The sequence below is a fragment of the Rhopalosiphum padi genome, chromosome 2 (assembly GCF_020882245.1).
Source record: "Rhopalosiphum padi isolate XX-2018 chromosome 2, ASM2088224v1, whole genome shotgun sequence".
Classification (NCBI taxonomy): domain Eukaryota; kingdom Metazoa; phylum Arthropoda; class Insecta; order Hemiptera; family Aphididae; genus Rhopalosiphum; species Rhopalosiphum padi.
Genome location: NC_083598.1, coordinates 85,673,760 through 85,698,446, shown reverse-complemented (window position 1 = coordinate 85,698,446; position 24,687 = coordinate 85,673,760). Strand labels below are relative to the sequence as shown.

At 27.9% G+C, this 24,687-nt stretch overlaps 1 protein-coding gene across 2 annotated transcripts; it reads left to right on the top strand.

The window, feature by feature from the left end:
• The first annotated feature begins 7,551 nt into the window (after positions 1 to 7,551).
• Positions 7,552 to 22,959, top strand: LOC132922461 (acetyl-coenzyme A transporter 1-like). Of its 2 annotated transcripts, none has more exons than XM_060985998.1 (10): positions 7,552 to 7,879; positions 11,402 to 11,771; positions 13,581 to 13,707; positions 13,824 to 13,977; positions 15,553 to 15,707; positions 17,608 to 17,795; positions 17,960 to 18,147; positions 18,934 to 19,057; positions 19,634 to 19,852; positions 22,337 to 22,959. In XM_060985998.1, exons 2-10 carry the CDS (start codon positions 11,472 to 11,474, stop codon positions 22,529 to 22,531), a joined length of 1,650 nt encoding a protein of 549 aa, XP_060841981.1. In that variant the 5' UTR covers positions 7,552 to 7,879; positions 11,402 to 11,471; the 3' UTR covers positions 22,532 to 22,959. The 2 variants fall into 2 exon arrangements, with proteins under 2 accessions (XP_060841981.1, XP_060841982.1); XM_060985999.1 differs by lacking the exon at positions 7,552 to 7,879 and adding an exon at positions 8,050 to 8,660.
• Positions 22,960 to 24,687: the final 1,728 nt, after the last annotated feature.

Sequence of the window (24,687 nt, the reverse complement as noted above, 5' to 3'; positions counted from 1 at the left end):
ATACTTTTAAAATACGAGGCTGAATTTCACGTGGGATTAATTGGATTAACCCTATAAAACCGTATAGAAGTTTGCAAAATTAAATTGTTATGGTGATGATTTAGAAAGTTTATAGATAGTTAACAAAACTGCAAACTACCTACTTGTAAACTCTTATAATATAATAGGTATCATAGATTTTATTCGAATGGTAAAGTTGCCGTTATTTATTTTAAATTATTTTTTTTTTCTTAACTTAATGTTGTTACGTCACAAGGACCTAATATTATTGGATTATTAGTTAACTATTATATTATTATTGTTATTATTTACAATAATGATAATGATAATAATGTTTAGCACACGCAGGGGCCTTTGTATCTCTGTATTTCATGACGGTCGGTACACAGGCCCACGTGTTCACTAAAATGAGCACGAAAAATTTAAGCGAAAATTCTAAAAAAATATTTAGTACACGTTTGTCGGAAAGTATTTTAAAGGTTTCCCCATGCGTATATATAATATTGTATTATAGGTATACGTACGGTAATCATAAACCGACTCGAAAAGTTTTTTTTATATATTCGGGACACGTATCATGCATTCAAACGCCCAAAACTGCAATTTTGGGGTTTTGACTTGAATTTTCTATGTTTGTTTTTCTCCGTTTTTTGATCTAGTTCCAAAATATTTAAGACACGTGTCGACGTCGTCGTCGTCGTCGTCGTCGTCGCCGCCGTCTGACTTTGCAACGAATCCATTACTCTCGCGACAAGCCCGCGAATATATATTTTTCTTCTTTATTTTTTTTTTTACTAACATCTCGCCCTCTCACGATCTTGTCGTGAACTCGCGTATTATAGGTCGGTGCATTATTATAAATTTATTCTCCGGCATACCTTATTCTGGTACAAGCACGCGTTTTAGACGATCGATTCATACGGAAATGCATGATATTATTATAGTACAATAGTACATAACGATGTATAGATTATATTTATTTTTTCTAACGCTTGTAAAAAATTGTTCGACTATATTTACTATATATTTGAAACTCCAATGAATGGTTTTATTAATTAGAGAAATCATTTATTTTTATCCGTACGTAGACGGTATACCTACAAACATTATGTCACGTTAATATATTATATAGAATATATCTATGCGGCTACGCATTCGACGATTAGAGATGGTTTATGAATTGTTTATCATCCGAACGCTACGAACATATTTCAACCGCCTCAAACCAATGTCATGTCCTATATGTAGGTACCTACCTACATAGAATATGCATTATTTTATCCAGTACATTCGATGTATGAGATATATTTTTATTGTGTGTGTAAAATATAAAATTACAAAAACTAAAAATACGGAACACTATATTATAAAAACCGGATGTGTCTGTGAGAAAACTATATTTACCCACTTTAAAGTTGTATTACAAGAACGTTTTCGATAGATGCTATTTACATTTTTTAAATATTGAGCTAAACGTCCTGCAGTACTTTTAGTTTTTTTATAGTTTTTGCTGCTTGCGATAGCGGACTTCAGTAACTGCGTGCAGAACCGTTTGCCACGCTGTTATAAAAGCACATCAGACGACCGACAAAGTACTACTATAATATTAAATATTATATAGTATTAACATAATGTTATTTATTTTACAAAAAAAAAAACTTTTATTATTTTTTTTTTAAAAAAAACATATTATGTATTATATTGTATTCTTAAAAATAGTTTTATTTCGATAATATTCTAGGTACACTTTTATATTCAACACGGGCCGTACACACCACCTACCAGGTAATACGAAAACCGTTTTCTCCTACTACCGATATATTTTGTGTCTCGCGTTTGTCGACGGTTCCTACAATCGAATATCCTTAAAACTCTGTTTGGTTTATCCGAGGAAGTTTTTTTTAGGATATAATTCCGGTCGAGCAGACATATGCGGGTGGTATCGCGGAAAAAATCAATGAGAAGAAAAACTTTTCGTGAGCGTTCTTCTGTTCCTTACAATATCCCATATATTTCACATTTACGGCGAATTTCTCAATGCTACGCCTGGCATGAATTTATATAGAATATTAATATAAAAATAAACTTATTTTTTTATAATGCTACTCTTGTACTTTCTACGTAGACGTATATATGTGTGTATATCTAAGCTATAAACGTTAAGTGATCCTTAAAAGCTGCACTATTCGATTATATATTAATATATATATTTGTATGTATGTAATATAATATAATAATGTGTATTATGTATGTATACATATATGTATATTACCATCAGCATTTTGACCACTATTTATCTGTCAATTAAAACAATTTTTAAAAATAATGATTCTTACTTATAAGTACTTATTGTGATATCGATTTGTTTCTATTTATATTTTATAATCATATATTATAACGTACACCATAGGTGTACACTGTACGCATTTATGAATATTATTATTATTATTATTAAACGTCATATGAGAATATTATGTGACGATCCATTATTATATACGACGGCTCTAAAAATAAATTACACATTGAATTCAACACGTCCACACCGATTTAGTCCTCGGACCACTGGATTTTCGTTTGGCGACCGTACGCGTTTGATATGCTCGTTTCGTGCGTTCCTACTAAATAATATAATCATATTATGTTCTAATAAAGATACATGATGTAGACGTATATTAGTTAGTAGCTTTGCGGTTCAACTGCAACCGACAACTACAGGACCGTACTCGTTGGTCGTTTCTACCTACCCATACATTTAGGTAATGCGTTATGCATAATATCTCCTTACCCACCAATTTCGTTTTGGGGCGAGTAAATATCACTTTTAGATTATTAACCACCCAACTGATCCGACGCATGTAGATATTATATAATGCACGTGACTAATAATTATCGTGTAATTTTGTGTTGTTAATCGCTAAAGTGGGGCTCAAGTTCAACTAACCCGACGACGGACGGTGTCGTCATTGACAATCTTTTTATAATTTCCTTCATCGGGGACTACTTCCGGTGTTACGCGTTGATTAAATAATATGTAATACATTATTATGATGTTAATAATATTATGTTTATATTATTCGATACACTTTGCTGATTGATCAATATTCTTAACACAAAACTTAAATTGTTCTAATTTTTATCATTATTGTTAAACATTTTAATTATACGAAAATAATGTACTATTATTATCTAAAATAAACCAACAATTAATAGTCTGTTTACTATTGTATATTATTCTATTCAAATAACTTTTGTCTCCAGCGAGGCGCCAAACATACTGAATTGGTATACGGACTACGGAGTTTCTAATGATATTTTTTACACACGACTAAAGCACAGTATACACGCTCGATTTGCGAATGTCATGATATGTATTTGAATGAAACCGACAAAGGTAAGTTAAGTCATATTTTATACGTACCTAAAGATCCAGAAGTAAATAACATATTCCATTTACAATTTTTACCCGCATAAATAGGTTTTTCTCCGTAGTAATGTAAAACGCTATGCTTATGACTTTTGGTATATATTATGTTGTGGTAAAAAGCAAATTATATTTTCGTTTTTATTTCATTCCACTCTTTCTATATTTGTATCCATTTTTTTCATTTACAAACACTCGCATATATTAAATCTAGGGATACATATTTATGAAAACAAAAATAGAAAATAGAATAATTTATTATAATATACAAATACATAAATAATATTCTGAGTGGTGCGAGTAAAATTATAGTTTTAGACAATAGTTTATATTTTTTGTATGAATATTATATTATATCTACTGACACTTTCAGTAAGTATTTAGAGTTAGTCAAAATTTACAATATAACATTATTTTTCAATGACGTAAAACACAAAACATTTTTTTTTCAGTCATGTGTGAATAACCATGCAATTTTTACTAAATTCTGAGAAAAACGGCTAATAGTTATTTACTTTGAAATATATTATATGTTATATTATGTATACATTGATTTCTTAATAATTAATCATATTTTCTGTCGATGCTACTACGAGATTTAAAAAGTTAGGAAAGTGGGTACGTCTCTACTGTAGATTAATTGTCGAGTTGATCACTATGATATAGATGTGTTAAATTACTTAAATTTGAATTCAATGATATTTCATTGTATACGAAAAACGGTCTGCCGGCCTATATCAATAACTATTATATTATCATTAAATGCTTTTTTTTTAAATAGCTATTAAAATCATTTATTTTACTTTTAGTAATAAGCACGGTAGATTATAATATATATTTTTTATTATTTATTATTATAATTGATGGTAGGTTGATAATTTTTTTCAAAAATATTACATCTATTATATTATTAGTACTTATTTAGTTATTATAAATTATAATAATATGTATTTATAGTTTGCACTATTATTATATCAACTTGTCAACTCAAAATGTAACAACATCATTCTATAAATACTGTAAAACACTACAAATAAACGCATAGTATAAATATTAAATGTATAATTATTATAATATCTTAAAACTTTAAAAGAAATCAATAATTTAATTACGTAAAGTAAAATTCATAATAACATAATATACGTAAAAACTTTAAGTTCACACATATAATGTTTTTAAATCATAACGAAGTAATTAGTATCGTTATTAATCGTTTAAATAAGTAATTTCCTCCAAATTTTAACTAACTTATATGATTTGTTGAAAAATTCCTATGGTTATTTATTTTCGAGTTACCCCAAAAACAAAATCGATCTTGTCAAAAATTGGATTTGCGTAAAAATTTCCGTTTTTCCTTAATTTTTTGTTTGTTTTTCCTGATAATAAAAATAAGTACTAAACATTTTTAATTTCGACCTTTTAAGTACAAACTAGTTTCAATTTTCTATCCAAAACCACTCTGAAAGTGAGAGTTTCCGCATTTTATTGAGTAATTATCGTGTAAAATCAATACATTTTGTCGATGCACTAAGAAATGTGCACACAAATTTTAGATAATAGTGTTGGTATGCTAATTATAATATTTAAATTTTTTTCAATTTAAATTCTTTGGGTTCATAGAAAAATAACACTATTACAGTACCGTCAACAATACTTAAAGAAATGTACAAACCTATAGATATATTTTTTTTTAATATGATATATAATTATTATTATTTTAAAATGTAATATTACATTACACGTATTTATCTCATTATGGAGTATACAAAATGAAACAACAACAATTATTTTTATTTATGGATTTTTTTACTAATTATTTCAGTTTTACTGATTAATACGTAGACATGGGTATGTTTTTGAAAAATTTTAAATTAAACAATAGTTTTAATTTATTTACATCTTCTAATGAAGTTAACACAATTTAAAAAAAAAAAATAGTGTAGTTAAGAAACTAAATAATTTGATGTCCACAGCTGACGAAAATATTATTGCCAGCTAACTTAAATAGGTAAATTTTATGAAATTGACAATATGTTTGTTAAGATAACAATTAATAAAGAAACAAAAGCTTACATAGACCTAACTACAACACGCAATCATTTCTGAAAATTATTATTAAATATACATTATTATTCGTTTTAGATCAATAATACAATTTATGATAAAACCACTAGTCATTATCACAGATTTTTTTTTTTTAATATATATAAAAAAGTGTTTATTGTATATGTGGCATGTGTTTATATATAAATTAAGCTTTAAAATTTTATTTTTTCGAAATATGTATTTCTATTACGTGAAAAATAAAAATAGATTAACATCATTAGTCATTACATCATTCAAATCTAAAATAAAGAGTGTTTGATATTTTATATCTGCTTTTTACTATTTGCTTCTTAATAGTTAAATAATTGTTCGATAAAATAATTATTTCAAATATAATAATATTATATAATATATTTATTATATAGAGTGAATATTTACAGTATTATAATTCAATAGTGGTGTTATTAGTTATGATTTAGTATTATTCGTGTGGATAATTAGTAATTAGTAATTTATTACTAACCAAGAATACAATTACAAATACTTAATACCTATTTAAATAATGAAATACATGTATACAAATATCAATACCAAAAAATAGTAATAAAAGTATGAATAATAATAGAGACCTAATTGATAATTAAGGTTCAGATTTTATGGCAATATAAATAATAAAAAAAGCACTTAAAATATAAAAAAATGGCATTTTATAGATTACATAAAAAGTCAATTAGAAAATTAACACTAAAATATTTGTATTCGTAGAAATTGACTTTTAAACGAACGTCAAACACCGGAACACCGAAATTGTTAGGACATATTTCATACATATATTTATATCTAGTTTAATAGTTTTTAAATAATCGTCTTATCATGTACTCCAATGTCTCCAATTAATATTTGGTTGATACGTTTGATTATTCTGCATCCTTTATTTTTTGATATAACGACTTAGTTGAATTTATCCGAAATCAATTTAGACACTCTGTCGTCAGATTAGTTATACAATCGTAGTGTTACACATGCAGATTATAAATGGAATCAGAATTAAAATTAGAATTTTGATAAATGAAAGCCTAATAATTGATTAACTTATCCGAACTACTGCTATCAAAGTTAATAAACCGCTCGTTATGTTTGCTATGTGTAGCCACTAATCAATACTAATCAATAATCATCGATAGATAAAGGATATTATGTATAAATAAAAAATATTTTTGTTTGTTTTCATGATTTCATCGACATATTTTATTGAGAGTGTTCCATCATATATTTCCATTGGTATAATGTGTATATATGTGACAAAAAAAAGACTGCTAATGCGTTGATAATATAATAATATAAATGTTTAATTTTTTGCACTCGCACTGCAAATATAACTACTTCTGACCGCATACAAAAGTTTATGTTCGTGTCCAACTAGTATTAATTTTACTAGTTATCTTGCCTTAATCATAATATTGTTACAGATTCGTATACATTATCGAATGCTATATGAGTTGTGGTTTGTGACAGTGACACATCATCGTTTACAATTATGTGATAAGCGTGGTAATTATAATACGATTATTATAGTTACTCACCCATTTATTACAAACGCGTCTATTGCTCTATATCGAAATAATTGTCATTGTGTTTTTTTCTATTTTAATTGCAGAAAGCGTAGTCATTATAATATACAACTATTGAGTTTCGAAAATAGATTAATTAGAATTAAAGATAATAATAATTACTTATTCAATAACTTAATAACTCCATTACCCCGCCCAACTTAGTTACTGCATCCAAAATATAAAACAAAAACTTATTGTGTACGACAGAGGCGTCCGACCCGCGATCCGCGATAGTTTTTAATGCAGCCCTCACTTAAATTAAATGCATTTTATATTATGAGAAAAAAAACTATTTTAATTGAATAATCTATTATTATTAAGATGTATGTGATCCACGACAACTTCTACTCGCACGTTGGGGCCTAGTCTTTACAAAAGGTTGGACACCCCTGGTGTACGATTTATATACTGTAATAGCTGATAACATTTTAAATTTAAATCATAGATAGGAATAACAAATAGAAATATCATGTTAATTTCCGTTGCTTTACAGTTGACGACAAGTATCGAAATATCACCAATGTTCGTCGCACAATAGTTAATAATATTACATTTTAAACATTTTTTTAAACTTTTTCGGTTTCTATTTGTTCTGTTTAATATAACATACCGATTTCATAACTGTAGTGATAAAATAAATATCATATTAACAGCTCTTGCAATTGTTGGCGAATAAAATCGTATAATTTTCATACATCACAAGACTACTATACAACATGTAGATATGCATTAACTGTTGGTAAAAAAAAAAGCTAAAAGCTATATAACTTATACCACTTTACACACTATATACTTACAGGTAAATATTATATTTCATTATACCATTGATTTAATAAATTAAACAGTAACAATTTGGTTCAAGTAATAATATCTTATTATTGTAAATAATGTATTACATTTAAATGAATAAAGATAATATATACAGATTTATTTTCGTCTGATCTTTGTCGAATGATTATTTATAAACAATTATTCTTTATCGTTAAAAATTCCAATTTTGGCTTGAAAGTACTACGGATGAAAGTTCAATTTTATTAGTAAGTAAAATAAATTATTATTATTAAGATGAAAAAAACTATTAAACAAATTAAAATATTACTATAATTTAGTTGGTGACTGGTTTCTAACAACAAATAATATACCTTTCACATAAAATTATCTTCGTAAATATTTTTTAAATGAACGTTAAAACGTGTTATTTTTTGACACAACGTTTTGTATGTTTAAGGACTAACAATATAATATGTCCCTCGTAGTTCCACCCATATTGACACAAAATAAACGCTTTCGTTGTTTTCAACTTGTTCAAGACATTTTGTGTTTTGTTATAACTTATAAATCATTACCAAGATCGGGGCGGACTTGGCAAACGAATTGTTTACGTACTTCACTTGCATAGTAACCAGCCAAAAATGTATTCATGCGTATCGTCCGCAAATCACTTTTCTGTCCAAAAGGAATACTCAAGACCGTTTAACGTGTCCGTTATATTTTGAATAGCGTTTGTTCCTATAATACATCAATTGTGTATTGTGATGCAGTCAATCGTTCAACTTTCAACTGCCAAATACAATGAACATGTGAGTTTTAAAATTCCATACGAAGAAAATCTGTTAAATACGAAAACTTGGCCTAATTTGAACATTTGCTGTCAATTAATAAATTAACTAATTCACTAGTTCTTTGTTTTCATTTACGAATATAAACCTAAAAAATAAAAATAAATACAATAAAATATCAAAAATTGTTTGAGAAAAAAATAACTTTTTTTAGCCGATTTTAGGTGAATATCTAATGTCATAAACATTTGAACTTGAAACGGTCATAAAAAATTGATTTGGCTTTATGGTAGACATTTTTCTTCAAATATAGATTGTAAAGTAAACCTTATTTAGTTTTTAAAACTTAGGTATAAGCACAACAATTGTTATATAAGTATTTTTAAATACTACATAATTAACTAATTTTCGAGATTTTTATGAATTTTATCAAAATTCTAACTTTAAATGCTTACAAAAAAATATCATGACTATAGATTATCAATATTTTGTAATTGAAAAATAAACAACTTATGAAGAGTTATGTATTAAATTTTTAAGTTTTTCTACCATATAATAATATAATAATAATATTTTAAATCGACATTTATAGAAAAAAATCTAAAAATAATTTAAAATTTATCATAACTATAAATAGCTCAAAAAAAGTCAAAATATATTGAAAATATTATCGTAAATAGAAAATAACGATTTATCCATTTTTTTTAAATTTTAAAATATCTCGTTTATGAGTTACACTAAAAAAATAAAATAGATTTTGTCGAATATATCTTAAAATCAATAGATTTATCACTCCGCTTCTATAATATTTAAAAGCAAATGATTCCCCTCCCCTCAAAAAAAAAAATTATTATTTTTAATAAATTTAACGAAATTCTTTTTTAAATGTCAGCTAAAAGAACGTTTAAGAATACATGAATTCAGTTTTGAATTTTGCGGTAAGCCTATAAGAAATCGGCAAAACATACTGCGCACACACTGTGGAGTTCTCATAGACATAAAGTTTCACGCACTAAATATTAATAATACGTTGAATGAATAAATTATTCATCGAGGTAGAATTTATGGATATTCAAATACACGAAGCATCAGCTACGCAAAAGTTTTAAATATTACAACAAAATTGTATAAAAATGCATTGCAGAATCAAAACTTGAATTTGTTTCATAAAAATAGATCTTTTTGAACCATTAATTTATAATCATTCGTTAGAAAAAATAACGACAAAATACTACATAGAGTAGATAATCAAAAATATCTTGATAAATAATTCAATTAATATATTTTTTTCTTGTATATTTTATATTTTATAGTAAGTTTACATTATAGAACACATCAATAAATAAATTATTCTTTTCTAACTAAAATATAAAAGTACGAAACTACGAAACTACGATAAGTAGTTGAGAAATTCAAATTAGCTTGTCGTAGATTTCATACAAACTTCACTATTCTACTATTATGGGAAACTTTAAAAATACCTTTCACTAATGGTAAATCAATCGCAACGTCTAAATCGAAACTGAAATGAAAACATTTTTCAAAAATATATTATTAATAATTTCTTATTATTATAAGTATCACTTTTTTCCATATAACAATAAGTAAATAACTAATTAAAAACAAAGTTTCATCATCAACGTGAAGCTAATTGCTAATTGTTTTTTTTCTCGAAATGTATAGTACAAATCCTGTTAAATATTATTATAATGTATAATATTAAGATATACATTCATTGTTCTTAAATTGTGCTGCTTTGTCTCTGTGTATTATATTGTATAAACTAAAACAAAAGAAATTCAATGGCAGTGTTAAATTTGAGGACTATTCATATAATTGTGTGTGTATTGAACATTATTTATTCGCAATGAAAAATAATAAAATATATAGATGAGTAAAATATAAAACAGAAACGACTATGGTAAATCGCTGATCACGTTATTGGAAATAGAATATTATAATGATACAGGTAAACATATATTCTTTAAAATTTGTCGAATTACAAACTAAAAACACATTTGGTATTCAATTTAGTATTTACTGAACATTTTAGGTATGTAAAAAACTGCTTTGAACAATATATTTAAAAAAAAAAAACTGTTAAATCAAATTTTCTCTGCTCCCCTTGGAAATAAAAAAAAAACCTGCAATATTGATCGACCGTTATTAAACTCATAAAAAGGACGATCGGGTAGGTGATCGGTCTGTGTGTTCGATTTTAATGTTTAATGATAAGGTACGAGCTTCTGTTAGCGGAACTCCGGCACTCGATATACACGTAAAATATAACATGTCTCACGTTCGATTCGAACAATCTGTGTAAATAATTAATTATACTTTTATATAGGTACTATATGCACAAGTATAATAGGTATAGCGTATGTAATACGAATAAGCGTTTCGTGTGCACTAGAGTTTGATGAAGAGCTTAGAGCAGTTACTGAGTGGTGAATCGAATTTCAACGGATAAGATACGCATAGCTAAACGTAGATTAACGTTAATACAAATAATAATAATAATAATATAATTGATATTTTAGTAGGCATTCGTCTTAAAATATTAATTATATTAAATAAAAATAGTGTTTTTTCATACAGATTTTAAATGAAAAATATTAAAATGTGGTTATTAAAGTCTGTTTAAAGATTTAAAAAAAAAATTGACATTATATTTACGAGTTTTTATCATATAGTAAAGTTAAGTCCTTATTCTTATTTATTATTATTTCATCCAAATAATTATATGTTATATGTTGAAATAGGTTATCTATCTATGTTTTAACAATCAAAGTAATATACGTATAGTTATTAATAACAACTTGAGAACGATCGATGGACGTGGAATTGGTCGACTTAGAGTCTGCCTACCAAGGTGTGAACGACGTTATCGCGAAATCGATTACAGAAAACGGAAAAGACGAAGTGATTGCACATGTCATCAACCATGAGCGGTGTGGCGACGACAACTTACCGTCGTCCGAAGTACAAAAAGACATCAGACCCAACCTAAAGGGGGACAGGCTCAATGTGGCTTTGCTTGTACTGCTATACATGTTACAAGGTGTACCGGTAGGAATTTCATTCGCCATTAGGATGTACATGCAGAACATGAAAGTGTCGTACGTTCAACAAGTATGTTTGATTGTATACGTATTAGTCGTATTACATACATTTTACGATAAAAGTATGAACACTGAAAAAACCTAAATTTAACCGATAAAATCTAGAGTTTAATGACAACCACCGGTAAATGTCAGGACTTCGGTTTCTTACCGATTTATCTTGGTAAATTTTAATATAATATAATTCAGTCAAACCCCCAGTGATTAATTATAGTTCTGCAGGCTTTATTTACTTTACAAACATAATGTGAGTTTTGGGATAAACAACCCTGTTGGGAAAAAATTCAAAGTACCAAAATATATGCAAATATAAAAATTATACTTTAATGTTGGAAAAAATTTAATTTTGTACTATTGATGAATATAATGGTACATTTAACAACAATGTTTAATTATGTATTTTTTTAAATTTGAATTTTAAAGTTCTTGATGCCACGGTAGTCGGCCATATACTAATAAATAATACTGTAGATATATTGTAAAAATTTTATATTTTCATTTTATATGTTTATATTTTAATTATTATCATTTCCATATTGACATTTTTAATGTTAAAAACTAAAAAATGGTGTTAAATGTATCTATCAATTATACCAAATAATGAATAATTTTAGCAAATCTTTAAATGTAACATCATTAAAGTTTATTTAAATAATATTATTTTTATGTTTTTTTCAAATCATTTATATTTTATTATAATAATAAAAGAAAAATATAAACAAAATTCTATTACTGATTTCAATTGAACGCATTTGATTTAGATGTTTTACTTTTAACATATCTATTTGTATCTATTTTGGACTTCATTTAATATTTATAAATAGTATATTTTAAGATTTACCATATAATTTAATTCACGTTTAAAAAACTAAAACTGCAGTATAGTAAGTTGATCATTTGTTGTTTTGGCCGAACTAATTTGTTTAATATCTTGAAATGGACATGAATCGTTTGGGCGCAGTTTAAAAAAGTTATCTGGAAGTTGAAAAAAAATATTAAATTACTTAAAAAATTAGGACCACGTTTTGCGGTAAATAAAATATTAATTGATAGAAAAGATCGTAATATACAATAATATCAATAAATAATAAGCGAGTTATACATAAAATTAAATCAGGACATTTAAAAAAAAAAATTAAATATTTTTTGAAGGCTATTGAGCCAACTTCCTCGTGGTGTCTTCTGGATTCTTGGGTCTTCTAATAGGCTCCGATTTAATATATAATATACTAATAGATACCTATATGTAAAAAATATATAGGCCCAAACGTACTGTTATGAAAAGAAATATTACGCGCAAACGTTGTATGGATTTATGCTCTAAAGTGCCCCGTTTTGGGTAAATTCGCCCAAACGTATCTCCACCTCATAAAATTTACCAAGATCAATTAATAAAAATCCGAAATTCTGACATTTACCATAGTATTAGTCGGTTGAATTCAAGGTTTTACTGATAAAATCTATCTATATTAATCCGGTATTCGTATACAAAAGATGTACTTTTACTGTGACATATTATTTGTAGGTATATGCACATTACAGATAATAATATCGGTTTATTTTTATAATAATATATAAAACAATATATTTCTTCTTGTCTGAAATGTGCTTCTATCGCTATTCGCCAGTGATATTTATATAACAATATGATGTATAACCAATCTATTAGCAGACTGCAGTTAAAATATTGCGGTTTGTTTTGATGTAAACGCGTTATAAGTTTCACTGACGTCTGCTGTCTACTAAATAAAATTATCTACGAATACGATAAACGCACGACGACTGATACCCACAAATCCAATTTTTATTTCCTATTCAGGCAAAGTTCGGTGTAGTCGATATCCCATGGAGTTTAAAGCTATTGTGGGCTCCGTTGGTGGACGTCATGTACTCGCGCCGTGTGGGCAAACGGAAGACGTGGCTGGTCCCCGTGGAATTGTGTATAGGTAACCGCACTACGTTGAAATTACCTGTACACGCCTGTTGTACAGCCTACAAGACAACAACTACACGAGTAAGAGTTTCTAGATAATTGTCTAAATAATGTGTATTACGCTCGCAGGACTGTTGCTGATGTTCGTAGCGCCGAACATAAAGTGGTTGATGGAAAACGAAACGCGTATGACCACGTTGACGTGCGCGTTCTTTTTTCTGAACGTTTTGGCCGCCACTAACGACATCGCCGTCGACGGATGGACGCTCACTCTGTTGAGAAAGTATGCACATCATAATACATTTTAATTCATATAATAATCTATTAACAACTGAAATACCTACCCTGGCATGACCGCCCCGTGTCAATGCCGCCCCCCCGCGTGAGGGGCAATGGGGCCGCGCCTTCCACACTCCGCCTTGACCGATATACGTTATATACGAACACTTAATTATTTAAATCACGATTTTAATACATTTACGATTTACGAAATAGGTATTTACACCCGAGAAATACAGGTGAGTTTCCCACATGTTTCTGCAACACTGCATGTTAAAACACACAATATTAATATAACACACACATTAAACACGCTTAGGTCGTTCAATGTTCATGTTTGCATATCTATTCGATCGCATGGCTAATACGTGGGTAAACAAAGGAGATCAGCGTCGGGTAGCTTAACCCCTCGTTGTTGTGTTATTATTGTGTAGATATTTTTTATTATATTTCGTTGATTAATAATTCTTTATAATACAGAATATATAAATTATATATATATATATATGAATCTAAGAAAAATTACCCGAGGAAATAATAGCCGAAAGAGAAAACCCTACCTGTAAGAAAAATACACATTAGAATAAATAATAATTATTATATACATATTTATAGATACGTTAAAGAAAATAATATATTCATATTTGATAGATATTGTATTAAGTCAATGTAAAAAAATTAAATACAATATTATATTATTATAAAATAATATTTGTCATAATAATAATAATATGGTTAATTTTTTTAATCATTGTGATACAATATAAATTTAAATAATCATCTATTTCTGAGAGACAATTCGTGTATAATTATTAACTACCCGATCATAAGAGAAGACTAGCTATATTAACCAATTCCTTGGGATATTTTTTCCACAGGTATTTTTACCGATTACCATATATATATATATATATATGTAGGTGCATGTATTATATTAAATAATTTAAACCAAATAATATTAGCCGTCGTTCAAAACCATATATAATTAGCATTAATAACCGAACATTTTAGACCGTTCAATATCGCACACATTTTTTCTATTATTTATAAAGAAAATTTCGAAGGTCAATAATTTAAAACAATTACACACATTTGATTGACAGTTAGAAATCAAACATTTTTTATTCTTAATTGTTATTATACAATTCGTCATAAAAATAATTCAACACATAAGATCTTATAATTTTAATAGTAATTAATTAAATATAATTCAATATGACAATATGTAATAAAATAAAATAAAGTATATTTAGTAGATAACGCCTATATTGGAATACATGTACATTCTATAGTGTTTACAAATGTTCTATTAAATGAATTGCATTACTTATGATTAACTGGTAAGTGGTTTTAAACGATAATGTTATTTTAGATAGATGTGTTATTGATATTATACATAGTGTGTATTGAACGGTTTTATTTTGGAAAAACTGTACAAAACTAATGTACTTATAGAAGTGTGCAGATTTGATCGGCTTTTTTTTTGAAAATGTGCGGTTATGACGACCGCTTATAAGCTATGATATTGCAGCGTTTTTAGTTTGACTGTTCAAATATCGTATTGTTTTTGACCTTGCAGGGAGAACTTAGGATACGCATCAACGTGCAATACGTCCGGCCAAGCATTGGGAGTAGCGTTCGGTTACGTATTGTTCATATTGTTGGAGTCCGAGGAATTTTGCAACAAGTGGCTACGTTTTACAGCCCAAAAAGGTGGCATAATTTCGATGGAGGGTAAGCCGTTCTTACGTGAAATATTACCCCATAAATTAAATGCAATCGTATTAAAATCGTATTGTAGGTCATAATACTATTTATGGCACGCATATGCCAAGCTTATGGTTTAGGAACATTAAATGGTTTATAGAACGGAAAACCTATTCATTCGACATTTATAAGATCATGTCCTCAATTTATTGTTTTGTGGCTTAAAAAAAATAAACATTAACGATTTATAGTATTGATCCGAGCAATTCTTTCCACTGAATACTCATTAGTTATACGATTTATACTAGATAATCCTTTGCACGAGAACAGCTTTTCAGCTTAGTCACAATTTTTTATATGTATAGAGAATATTTAATTTTAGGTATACGAGGAAAAATCAGTCCATAATACTGACGAACGAAATTTCTCTTATGCAAATATTAACATTTATTATTTACAATCTCCACTAACGCACATTAAAATGTAAATAATATAAAAAAAATATATGTACATGTATAGTATATATTGAATGCAAAGCTATAATAATATCCAGTGCAATTTTCGACTTTCTGTTGACCAAACACAAGCACTTGGTAACTTGCAGGGAGTATAGTTTATACAAATAACTTTTTAAATAGGGGTGAAAACAACTTAATTGCTCAGAAAACATGATAGAAAAAAATGATAATGATACGTTAAGATCGTAATTTTATATTTTAAAACACAATAAAAAAAAATCACCAAGGTACATTTATGTTATAATTTTATATTTTAATAGGCATCTTTAAGTAGTGTACATACCAAATACACCGTGAAAGACCAATAATCATTTTAATAAATTGTCATATATATTTTTTTTTTTGTCTCATAGCTAATATCTGCTTCCGCTAACATATCATACAACTTTGTTTCTAATTAATTTTCTTTACAAAAAAAAATCTGCGTGCTAACATGTCTCAGCCCTTAATATCTAATATAGGACGTACTTCTAAGTATTTTCCGGTTTACATGAACAGTAAATAAACAATTATTTTATTTCCATTAAATATTCAAATGAATTTTGACGTTTTAAACTTAAAGTATATTATGTAGTCCGAACACGGGACGTGGGTACATGAATACATAATATAGTAGACGGCAGTGTACCTATGTACTCGGGAAAAGTGTGAATAGCACTTTCTGTACATGCGTATATCACGTATAACATAATAATATACTCTGTCCGACGAGAGAACATGCGAATTCTGTGCACCCCCGCGTGACACCCTACCGCCGAGACCAATATTCGCCGATTTTAGTCGGTCGTATTCTTTCGCTGGACAGAGTGCGGGAAAGTAATACGAAATACATAATATAGTTATACGCAATATTATACAGAGTGCGAAACTGGCAGAAAATTAAAACAAAATCGATTATCTGTGTGATTTTCTATAGATAGATATATTTATATATAGTAACACTGTACAATAATAAATAGGTACATATTATTTAGGTATCTGCACACATTATTTTATAGAATAAACTAAGTAGTCTGCAGATTTTGATTAGTTTTTTCCCCTTTTTATTTGAAAAAGTATATTTTAAAAAATCGTAACATAATAAATACGTTCTCGTATATTGCGTTGTTCACATTTTTTAGTATACTTTGAAATGCATTTTTCTGACGTGGTTAATTAAAAACCGATGTCCAACATGAGCTGAATAAAGACTTTTAAATTGAAAAAAATAAATAAATGTCCTACTATTTTATATGATACGTGAACGTATTTCCTGTAGAGTCTTTTTTACTATTGATGAAATGGTTTTATTTGATTTTTCCAGACGGCTTAATGTTAAGCTGCCGAACTACACGGCTATATAAGAATCGCCTGCACTTTCACCCTTTAAATTATAAAACCGCCGCCGCTCAATAATTATATGCTTACAGGATATTTATTCTTTTGGGGAATAATTTACACTATGGTATCCGCGTCGATTGCTGTGTTCGTGAAAGAGAAATGCAATCAGGCCGATAAAATCAGCAAAATCAACGTCAAGCAAATGTATAAATTGTTATGGAAGATCATAAACCTCCGGACGATGAAAATATTTACCATGGTCATGCTGGCATATGAAGTAATGTATTTTTTAACACTCGATGAATATGCATAATAATATTCGATAGTAATTATTTATTTAATGGTTGTTAATTTTTATTTCCGTAAATCGTCTAAGACGCCTGCGACCTATTTGTTTTTACGATGGTGGTTAAAATATTATTATTATTATTATTATTTCAGTTCTCGTTTTCTTCGATGGGAACGTCCGTGTCAAATCCAAAATTTATGGAATACGGCGTGGCAAAAGAATCCATGGCTCTAGTTGATCTGTCATTGATCCCGATAAAGATTTTCATTCCTATTTTTATTGCTAAATATACGTCTGGCCCGAGACCGTTGAAAATACTCTACAAGACGGTGCCATATTGGTAATTTTAGATAATAATTTGATATCCATACTTAGTATATACTTAGCGATAAGGTATTAAAATTTATTTAATAACGTGTGTATATAAAAATAATAATATTTTGAATTGTGTGTTATCTTAAGACTCTTAACACTTTTACTCGTATATTTTAAACTTAAAAGTTAAAAGTTTAGATTCTATATTAGATATGTGTGTATATTCGCAATACTAAGCGATACACCGCGTACTGCTAGACGGCTGCGGACAGCTAACTCGGCTGGATAAGCCTATTACATTAGAGATATTCAGCTATTCAGGTGCCTACCTATACATACGACTTACGAGTGTACAGCTATATATACTTACCTATTCAATGTTATAGGTGTGTTATTATATAAATGTGCAGTTTACAACAAAAATGTCAGCAGGATTTTCGACTCCCTAATAACTAGGATTTGGATGTTTATGGCCATAAAAAATCTAAATAAAATGCTCGTAAGGTGGCGTCATGTGTCGTAATACCCGCGTGTGTTAACTTCATCCTTTGAAAAAAATTTACAATTTTAAAATAATAACATATGAACAGGACAGGTCTGTACATAGTACATAGTACATAGTAGCTAATCTGTGTAAAAATTTTAACAGTTAAACATTCACTTATATACATAATAGGTATTATAATTTTCTAAACGGCCTTAGTCTACCTGTATTTATCGTTATAATATTATATTATATTATAATCATACATTTATCATACTATAGGTATATACTATTATTGTTAGTTATTTTTTTTTTGTTTTTTTGTAGGTTGGTGTTGGGAATTTCTTCGGGAGTCCTTGTATACTATACGCCGAATTTCATAAGCGGCGAATACAGTAATTGGTCGTTTTACTATTTCGTAATTTTCGAACTCCACCGTATTTTGAGACTGGTAAATAAATTATAAAATAATATGTATTATTATCGTCTTTTGTCACTAACTTAATTTATATATAAGTAGTACCGTCACTAAAAATATGGTCTCATACATTGACGTCATACCTAAATTGCATAACGTATATGTATCATATTTTTTATTTATATTTCAACTTAACATAGGTAGTTTGGTACCCCAGCATCTCCAGTAGTCGCAGACTTTTGGTACTGAGATCAACAATTATTATAATATTAAACAATATAAGATCAATAAAACATATAAAATACAATATTTCAAGAGAATAATATTAAGAATTGATACGACATGATAAGTATAAATTAGAGCGAACAAAATGATGTACACCACGCACTTATCAATTAGCTTATTATAAATTGAAATTAACAATATTAGATATATAATTAATTTGCATGGACAATATTATTTTCAATATAAAATAGGTACGAGATAGAATATGTGTTTCAAAAAAAGAGTTTCGGTTGTTACGCTTTTATTTTATTTATGTATTATAGTTAAGTTATGGTAGATATTTTATTATAATCATTAATCTGTTGATTTCGTTGACGTCCACAGGTGTTGTTGGTTGCCGTTTACCTTAGCGTGAGGTCATTCTTTTTAAGAATCAGTGACCCTCGTATCGGTGGTACATACATGTCACTATTGAATACTGTGTGGTATTTTGGGATGGCTATATCCCGAATTGTGGCTCTGGGACTGCTCGGCTTGCTTACTGTCAAACAGTGTTCGACAGACCGGGAGATCGAGTGCCTTTCAAAAACAGTGAATGATGAAGTAAATACAAAATTAAAACTAAATCTCTGCCCTACCCCTTTATCATATTAACTTAAACAAAAACCATGGTTTTTATGAGCATGTTTTACCATTTTTGGCGCATATACATTTTCAAAAAACATTAATATTAATCATTTTTCATTAATTCATATTAATCCGATTCTTAGACTAATAACTTTAGATGACGAGACATTGAATGAATTCTTAGTTAAAACTCAAAATGTTGAATAATTGCATTCTTATTTTATTTTATTATAATATGTTACCGGCATCGTGCTAGTTACTAGCTGCTAATGCCCTTACCAATTTTTGATTGCCCTGTCGCTATAATTTAGTGTCAAGTACACTCCTATTTTAAAAATTTATTTTGCAGTAACTATTACTAACTATGTATTTTAGAAATTAATAATAACACTGCATAAATAATATTTTATAGATAGGTACTGATAGTTTTAAAATAAAATCAAATAATTAATATTAATTACATATTTGACAATAGCCAAGTTATTAGATACAATTAGATATTTAGGATTAGGAAATCCACATATGGATTTGCTTATTAATTATTTACGTTTGCCTAGTTATTAAATATTAATTATGATCATACAACAATTAATTGTAAGCAATATACAGTTATATTATTTTTATTTGATAGTTTTTTTTACAGTATAGTAAATGTCTCGATTACGAAGAACAGTCGATTTAGGGCGTATAGGCGCGTGGCGATAAATAAATATTGTATACTGATGTGTCCGCATAATGGTTGGACGATAGGTAACAAAATGATAGTGTATCTACAATCTTAAACTTTAAATTTGTCTAAATCAGTAAATAAACAGAAAATTAAATAATCAATAATAATTGTTTTATTTCAATTAAATAATTTGTTTAAAATTTCAAATGAATAAAATAATCAAAACATTTAACGTCACATGTATGTGGCGCAAAAAGATTTGTAAAATTGTTTCGATTAATAAAGCTCATCGTTTTGATGCCACAAGTCCATCCATAGTAAAAAAAAAGTGATAGCATGTGCTGTGCTAGATGGTCAACATTAACAAAACTACGTAAAATACTTTTTCTTCGCTATTTTTTTTTCAAAATAAAAGACTTAAATATTACCATCTTCCTCGGAAACCATATTAAATGATATTATACATCACAGTATTTTAAAATCAAGAAAGTTGCACGTCTTCCGAACTTGGTAAAATATGCTAAGTTATTCATTATGATATAATTCCATTTTTAAAGTTTTTCATTTGTCATTATGACATAATATATATAGGGGGACGGGGTGGCCGAGCGGTCTAATTCGTCGGCTGCGGAGCAGCTGGATCCGGTTCGATCCTCGGCCACTGGGCGGCATTTTTCTCCGGGTAAGTCACGGTGTCCGGAGAACAAGTGCTGCCATCCCCCCACCCCGGGGCATGGCAGAAACCTACGGGTGCCCCATTAAAAATTCTGCCAATCAGGCGCCGGGCTTACTCCCGAACTTACATACGCCATACGAAAAAAAAAAAAAAAAAAACATAATATATATATAAATACACGGAACGCATTAATAACTTGGGGTCTGCAATAAATCGAAAGCATATAATTTAAATTTTACAAATCATTATTATTAATACAAAAAAAAAATAAAGATTCGATAACGATATTTTGAATTCTACAGGATGCAAAATCGATGATCTTCGGATTAGATATTGAATATTGTTTAATTGGATTATAATTGGTATTAAATACGACCTAATAATCATAGCAAATGGCCTAAAAGTATGGATTATTAAGTATTAACACGCTAAGTGCTAATAAACTATATTAATCTGTGAATTAAAATTACATTTAGTATGCAGACCCGACTTAAGGGTTAAGCGAAATAAGCGATCGCCTACTGTGGAATTTTAATAGTATTGTGGTTTTTGCGGGTATTACCTTTACCTATATTAGTTGATTAATAACAAAACGATTGGGCAACCCGTTACGACTGTTACGAGTATGGATGAAATAAAACTCCAAAGGTCGGATTAGCTCATACAAACGGCCCGGGAAATAATTTTTTAACCGGCATATGCTCTCAGCTCACATATAATTTTACACAAACAAAGGCTCCTCGCTGTTTATTACCGGCCCCAAATAGCCTACTAGAAACCCCCATAGAATCGTTTTCATTGCGGCCTACCCGGAGATATCTCGATGTCCCCGGTGGCTTAGTCCAATCCTGGAAACTATTTTTTCTCCGCGATAAACGTTTGCAGTCGACGGTCACGTTCTTTTATGACGAGTGAGTGCAAATATTTTTTGGATGAGGGAAAAAACCGATTAGGTTCAATCAATTGCGGCTGTCAGCTAATTATAGTTTAAGGAGTATACCTAAGACCAGTACCTAAATGAATATAATATATGTATCAACATCGATTTAATTCATATAATACCTGTAATATTATTATATTATAAATTATAATATGCTGAAATACATTTTCGTAGGATTGCGAAAAGTTTGCTGGAGACGATTGCGTCATCGTTGTGGACGGTTACTTTGTTGAAGTGGTATTCTGTACGATTTCCGGTGTGGCGTGGTACCTGGCCCTGAGAAAAATCCTCGAAAACTTACAGTCCAGACAATTGAGCGATTGGCAAGTGAACGACGACGGACTAATCCACGGCGTGCTACATGAATAACGATCACGACGTTGCTTGCAACTTGCCAGACTCTGTTAGTCTGTGGCCTAACCATTCCGGCAATCGCTAAATAATTTTAAAAATCTTTTTTTACACAAAAAATTTATCTCGAACTACTCTGATCGTAGGTACACAGTGAGAGTTCGACAGATATATTACTAATTTATGTACAAAATTAAATCTAAACAGTATGTACTAATTATCTTTCTATGTATATACCTGTATTGTATGTTATACCTAAATGATTTTAATTATATAAACTAACGCAAGTACCTAGTTTGAACAAAAATAAAAACACGAATTGGATGTTTTAAATGAAAAATAAAATACTATTGTTAACATTTTTCAAATATCTATTCTTATATTTGAGTGATACTTATTACTTATTAGTTAATACCCTATCAATATATATTTATTATTATTTTTAATCGATGAAATGCTTTATGAAATGTAATTTAAAATACTTTTGACTTTGTTATAAAAACCCACTAAGATAATATTTTTATAACTGGATAATTTATTGCCTTACTAGTTGTTATACTTATTTTAAAAACAAACATTTTAAATATTTAAATTCAATAAGTTTTAACGAGAGAAATAATTTAACTCACAGTTTGAGTAAACAACCGAAAAGATAATGATTATAATTATTGTATTTATGATTGTTGGATTATTGCAGAAATATATGTAAAAAAACTTATTATTACTTATTAATATGATTTATTCTTATACTTATAACTCATAAGTAATGTAATGTAACACTAAGCCTAACATTTTTAATTGAAATAAAACTAACATTTGATAAATCATGTATGATTTTCTAAATTAAAAATCAAAATATGATTTTTACAAACCTTAAAAACAAAACTCTAAAATAACACAATATAAAAAAAAATTAAAGTTCAATATATATTTTCTTTTATATTCATTTATAAATATGAGTGTATATATTGTATAAATATATAATAAATTATAACCTGTAATACAATACAATAATAATAATAATAATAATAATAATGATAATATATTATTATAAATATATAAGGTAGGTATCATCATACAAAATACAATGAGCTTTCAAAAACTTATTAAAAAAAAAATTATTAATAAACTGAGAAGATTGATATAGGTATTATTACAAAAATAAAAAAAATATTTGTAATAATAATAACAAATAAAAGATTCAAAAATCTAGGAGTAACAAAAAAAAAACATAGTTTTGGTCATAAAAGTTATATAATACTGTGAACTAGGCTTAACATGATTTAAACATAGTAAAAAGTAAATAAAACCGGTTAAAAAAAATAATAATAACCGTGCACTGACGTCATCAACAAAATAATGATTAAACAGAGGGTAAAAATAAAAAATATTTTACTAAGAATGGTTCAAATAATCCTGAAGATTTAGTGATATTTACAAAACATAAATATTATAAATTTAAGTACCTACACATTTTTTTGAACCATAATATGTAATATAATATTAAAATAATTATTATATAAAAGTTATCAAAACAATATTTTTAAAATTAATCACATTGAAAAATAAGTATTGCATATAAGACACATTGTTAGTACAAAACAGTTTCTTAAGTGATGATAATAAAAGTCAATCTTAGAAAAATTAAAAAAAAATACAAATAAAGATAGTATTTATCTTTTGCATTTTAGTTGTTTGTCATCACTTAAGTAACTGTTATCACCGATTATTGCTAATGAAATATTTTTAATAAAAAAATACTATATAAATATAACCACAAAATAAAGGTGCATCACAGCCCTAGTTATGTTAGGCAACATATAGGCGAAGTATGAAAGTCTTAGTCATCAATTATTGCTTAAACTACCTCAAAAAAAGACTTCCCCAAAAAAATAATAAAATAATAATAATGATAATAATAGTATATAAATAGAAGTAGAAATATAAAACAAAATGTATAAAAAAAAATAACATATGTTAAAGCTCGAACATTACCACTAGCCTTAAATTTAAGGATTTTAAATAGATAACTACAAGAAATAAAATAAATAATTTTAGGCAAAAAAATCACAATGAAAAAAATGGATAAACATTTTTGAAAAAAAACAAATGCAATAGGAAAGACATATTTTAACAACTGAATACCAATGAAAAAAATATATATACTATGTGTA

What these genes read in the sequence shown, in the direction of transcription:
- LOC132922461 (XM_060985998.1), top strand. Translation starts at nt 11,472, where the DNA reads ATGGACGTGGAATTGGTCGACTTAGAGTCTGCCTACCAAGGTGTGAAC. An exon ending in ACGCTCACTCTGTTGAGAAA is followed by an intron (nt 13,978 to 15,552) that starts GTATGCACATCA and finishes TTGACCTTGCAG; the next exon opens with GGAGAACTTAGGATACGCAT. An exon ending in CAAAAACAGTGAATGATGAA is followed by an intron (nt 19,853 to 22,336) that starts GTAAATACAAAA and finishes ACATTTTCGTAG; the next exon opens with GATTGCGAAAAGTTTGCTGG.